This window comes from Chrysochloris asiatica, unplaced genomic scaffold (genome assembly GCF_000296735.1).
Source record: "Chrysochloris asiatica unplaced genomic scaffold, ChrAsi1.0 scaffold00266, whole genome shotgun sequence".
Lineage (NCBI taxonomy): Eukaryota > Metazoa > Chordata > Mammalia > Afrosoricida > Chrysochloridae > Chrysochloris > Chrysochloris asiatica.
In genome coordinates, this window is record NW_006408784.1 from 2,216,207 (window position 1) to 2,221,782 (window position 5,576).

Genomic DNA, 5,576 nt, shown 5'->3' on the forward strand with positions numbered 1-5,576 from the left:
CCTCGGAAACCCTGTACAGGGTCGCTATGGGTCGGAACCGACTCGAAGGCACTTAACAACAACAACAACATATGTATCATGGTGTGGCGCTATAGGATAAGCACTGGACTACTAACTGCAAGGTTGGTGGGTCAAAAGCACCAGCCGCTCCTTGGAAACCCTATACGGGTTCATTATGAGTTGGAACGTCTCAATAGCACTTAACAACAGCAACAAGCCTCAAAATGAGGAACCCTGGTAGTGCAGTGGTTAAGCCTTTGACTGCTAACTGAAGGTTGGTGGGAGAAAAGACCTAGTGATCTACTTCTGTGAGTATCACGCCTTGGGTGGTGGCTCCGCGCTGGCCTGCAGGGTTTCTCTGACTCAGAATTGACTTGATGGTACACAACAACATAACTCAGTGTAGCTTTGAAAGTGGCTCTGGAGCAGACTGCCCACATTCATATCCCAGCTTGGCCCTTACCAGGTGTGTGGCTTTGGGCAAGTTACTTGATGTTGACCCCTCTGTGTCTCAGTTTTCTTAGGTGGTGTTGTTAAGTGCTATCGAGTTGGTTCCAACCCATAGTGTCTCTGTATAGGGTTTCAGAGGAGCAGATGGTGAGCTTGAACCACTGACTTTGCCATTCAAACTGACTTTGCAGACCAGCACATTAACCCACAGAACCATACCAGGATTTCTCAGGGTAAATGTGGTGGTTGTTAAGTGCCGTCAAGTCCATTCTGACCCATAGAGACCCTGTATAGGGTTTCCGAGGAGCAGCTGGTGAGCTTGCACCGCCTACCTTGCAGTTCAAACTGACCTTGTAGTCCAGTGCATTAATCCACAGCACCACACCAGATTGTGTGGATTAAGTGTGGCAGTGACATGTAAAGTGAGTAAACAGTACCAGAGCTCAGTATATAGTGTTTTTAATAATCACACACAGTAAAATGAAATTGTGTACACAGACCTTGCACACTATGACAACTCTGTGAGAAGCTTATTCATGGGAGCCCTCTAGACCTGAGTCTCTGAAACTTCCAGGTGACTTTAACTCTCCTCTGACTCTTGTTGAAATGCAGGTTAAGTCTAGCCAGTCTGGGGTAGGGCGTGAGACTTTGCATTTCTATAAGTTCCTGGTGATGCCAATGCCACTGGCCCTGGGCTACACTTTGAGCAATGAGGGTAGACCTGAGGGCGTTCTCTCTCACTAGCATGTGCCTGGCCTGAAGTCAGAGCTCCTCCTTCCATCAGTGGCACCTCCTAATGTACAGATTGCTAGGGGGAAGAAACGGGCATGAGGTTATACATCTCTCTCCAAACGTGCCATTGGCCCTGGGGACCTGTTACAGACTGGACTTTTTGCAGGGCTGAATGCCAGCTTCAGCTCGGGATCCATGGAGACACAGGACGAGGGTATCTGGCCTCCACCCTGCCCTGAGTCATGGAGCACTGGGGCCTAGGAACCAGAACTGAGTATTGACTTGATGCTTTAGAAGTGATGCTGTGTGTTTTCCAGGGGCTTCTGATCTCGTGGATGGCCCCACTTCCGGGGGCAGAGCTGGTCCAGAGGCCACTGCAGCTCTACCGATATCTGCTGCGCTGTTGCCAGAAGCTGCCAACCAAGGGCATCCAGGAGCATTACAGACATGCCGTAAGGCAGGTGCGAGCAGAGGATGGGGTAGGGAGTGGTGGGGGATATGGGGAGGGGTTGAAGCTTCTTCTGATGGAGAATCAGGAACAGGATGGTCTTTCAGGAGGCCCCCAGCATCCATACACCAGCTCTGCTAGGACTTACATAGGCAGCTAAGTGGATAATTCAGATACAGTGTGGACCGCAGCATCACTTTGACAGGCATCCCTGCCCATAGCATACAATGTCAATGTAATTATGAGGTAACATCAGTGAGCCCAAACTGAGGGATCATCTACCACATCCAAAACGTAAGTGTCAGGAGAAAAAGACAGAGGAAGTGCTCTGGATTAAAGAGGGTAAAGAAGACTTGATGGGGGCATTGGTGTCTCAGTGTAGAATTCTTGATTTCTATGTGGGTGCATGTAGGTTTGAGTCCTGGCCAATGCATCCCATCCACAGACACCAACAGTCTGTCAGTGTGTTGGTGTGATGCTGAAAAGGTTTCAGTAGAATTTCTAGACTAAGACTAGGAAGAAAGGCCTGGCAATCTATTACCAAAACACAGATAATGAATACGACAGCTTGATCTGCAGGCTCATGGGGCTGGCACAATGTTCAATTCTGCTGTGCATGGGGTTGTTTTGAGTCAGGGGCTAAATCAACGGCAGCTCACAACAACAAAGAGACATGACAACTAAATGCAGTAAGTAGCCAATCACACTGTAGATATTGGACAAGGAAAAGGATATTACTCAGGCATTTCATGGAATTGGATTATGGACTATAGATTAGATGGTAGTAATATTGCATCAATGGTGAATTTCCTGAGCTTGGTTACTGTGGTTGTGCAAGATCATGCCCTTGTTAGGAAATGCACACCAAGTTTAGGGATTGAGGACATGGCATCTGCTACTTACTCCTCAATGCTTCTGAAAACAATTTGCACCTACACATATTCAGAGAGAATGATAAGGTAAATGTGGCAGATGCTAGCAATTGGTGATTCTAGTAGGGAGTTCTTAGTATTATTCTTGTAACTTTTCTTTAAGCTAGAAATTATTTCCAAATGCAAAGTTAAAAACTAAAATTTCAATATGAATATGGAAAGTAAAAATAAATAAGTAAATAAAGGTAGCAACTGAGAGGGCTGTGGAAACAAGGAGAAAGGGAAGTTAGCTGACTGGGGCAGTCAGGGAGGGCTTTCCAGAGGTGACATTTGAAGTTGAGCCTAAGGAAGAGGAGGCTATGGTGGGGCTGGGAGTGGTGAGAAGAGGGGGCCACAGTTCTGTTTAAAGGGTCTTCAATGCCACTCCACTGATCCAGAATCCCACATGCTTCTCAAGGGGCACACCAGGGCAAAACGCAAACAGCAGCCTCTGCATTGCACCAGGCCTGGCTGGAATGCCCAAAGCCACCGTCTCTCCCTGCCCACCCTTTCCTGCTTTGCTGCCCCAGCAGTCAGCCAAGAGGAGCTCTGGGCCTCCCTGCTATAAAGCTCATGCAGAGATCCTGCCCTGCTAAAAGGAGTTACCTGTGACGAGCAAACTAGGGAGGACCTACATTTCTCTTTGGCCCCGGATACCTGATAACTGTGGTGCTCAGCTGGACTTGGGGGTGGCTTGGATGCCAGCAGGAGGCACTGGGTAGTGCAAACTGTTAATGCACTCAGTTGCTGAGAGGTTTCAGTCCAACCAAAGATGCCTCAATAGACAGACCTGGTGATCTACTTCGGAATGATGCCATTGAATACTCTGTGGAATACATTTCTACTCTGACACACATGGGGTAGCCTTGAGTTGAAATCAATGCAGTGGCAACAGTGTTGTTTTTGGGGTTTTTTGTGTTTTTTTTGGTGCTGACCTTCCTTGTCACAAGGAGCTCTGGTGGTATAGTGGGTTAAACATTGGACTGCTAACTGTAAGATTGGTGGTTCAAACCCACCAGCACCTCTGCAGGAGAATGGTAAGGCTGTCTGTTCTCCTAAAGACTGACAGGTTCAGAAACCCCAGTTGGAATCAACTCCCTGGCAGTGGGTTTGGTTTCTTTCTTGTTTTCTTGTCACAACTATCCTGGCAAAATAGTAGACTTTTCAATATAATAGTTGTTAAGTGCCGCTGAGTCAGTTCTAACCCATAGTGACCTTGTATAGGGTTTCCAAGGAGTGGTTGGTGAGCTTGACCTGCTGACTTTCTGGTTCAAATGACTTTGCAGTCTAGCGCATTAACCCACAGCGCCACACTAGGACTCACAGTGACCCTATGTAGGGTTTCTGAGTCTTTAAATTTTTTGTGGGAGCAGAAAACCTCATCTTTTATCCATGGAGCAGCTGGTAGGCTCTAACTGCCAGCCTTGTGGTTTATAGTAAAGTGCTTATCCTGTGGAGTCACTGCACTTTTACAATTTAATAAATTAGGATTTTAATTTTGGTAACGATTGATTTCCAAACCTCCGCTTCTTCATGTCTAAGTGGGATAATCACAACTGTGTATGGAGGGTTAAACAATGCTGAGAATCAGTTCCCAGCAGTGTACCTGGCCCGTACAGGAGCCCTGACGCTCTGGGTCTCATGAAGATGCCTTGTCATCTTTCTTTATGCTTCCGCTTTCAGAGTTTCATGGTTCACGCAGATGAAGATGACCCTGAGAGAATCCAGCAGATTATTAAGAGAGCCATTGAAGATGCTGACTGGATCATGAACAAAGTGAGTGCTTGGCTATTGCCTTTATCTGGGAACTGGGACATTGATGGCTATCATCTCAGTGGCCACCAGGGGTCATGCTTACTCCACAGTTGAGGATTCTCCCATTTGGGTTTGTCTGACGTTTTTCTCCTAATGAAATTGAGATTGTGTGTGCCTTGTTGAGGGTGCTGAGGAGGCCCCCCAGGCCAACTGCTGCTCCTCCCCCAGTAGCCAGCTGCTGGAAGACGGGAGAGAGCGGCTTCCCTTGAAGCAGAGCACCCAAGCAAATAGCAGCAGTGTGACACGTGTCAGAAGAGAAATGTTGACTTGGGATGTAGTGAGCTCCCTGTCTCTGGGGGCATTCACACAGAGGCATTTCTACACTTAAGGATATTCAAGTGTGGAGGAAGGGAATTCAGAACAGAATAAACCAGTTTCTGTCTGATTCATGACAACCCCAGGGGTATCAGAGGAGACGTATGCTCCATACGGTTTTCCATGGTGATGCTTTTGGAAGTAGATCACCAGGCCTTTCTTCCAAGGTCCTTCTGGGTGGACCCATACCTCCAGCCTTCCGGTTAACTGTTTGTACCACCCAGGGACTTACTGGAGTACTGATTCTTAAACTCCGGCATGTGAGTTTAAGAACGCTCCATCTAGAGAGCTGAAGCCTGTTCCTGGCCCCCAGACTGTGTAAATCAGAATTCCGATGTTGGGTTTAAGGTTTATTTCTTTTTTAAAAACTCTATGATTGGACTAGATAGCCTCTGAGGATCCTCCTGTACCTGGGAACTGAACAAGACTAAAGACCCCACAGTTTTCAGTTCTGATGCCTCCAGTTTCTTTCACCCTCCCGCCCCAATCCTATCAACTCCCAGGCCCTAGTGATAGCCTTGGAGGTGAAGTCAGCTGCCCAGTTCCTGCTCACAGGGCTGGCTCACCACCTCCCTGAAGCCCCCACAGGGGGTATCTCCAATTCTCAGAATTTTCCTGAAGTCCTCCCTTCCCCATTGGCTTCGCTCATCTACTTCTAATCATCTCTCTTTCTTACAGTATAAACAACAGAACTGAGACTCTAGGGCCCCAAATGAGAGATTGTCCTAGAGACATTTGATGCTGAGATACCTCGATTCTCCTGAGATAACCATTTGGGAGTCTTCATCTGCCTCACAAGCTGAGAGAACACCACGTTGGCTACAGCTCAATGGTCCTTCTCACCATGTTCCTGACACCAGGCACCGCTTATGACCTGGGCTTTGGGGAAAATGTGGTATTTCTGT

The 5,576-nt window shown here is 47.5% G+C and overlaps 1 protein-coding gene across 1 annotated transcript; it reads left to right on the plus strand.

Annotated features, from left to right (window-relative positions):
* The first annotated feature begins 1,517 nt into the window (after positions 1-1,517).
* On the plus strand, positions 1,518-5,367 carry LYRM9 (LYR motif containing 9). Its single transcript, XM_006874223.1, has 3 exons — positions 1,518-1,643; positions 4,225-4,317; positions 5,350-5,367. The coding sequence occupies exons 1-3, from the start codon at positions 1,518-1,520 to the stop codon at positions 5,365-5,367; spliced, it is 237 nt and encodes a 78-aa protein (XP_006874285.1).
* Positions 5,368-5,576: the final 209 nt, after the last annotated feature.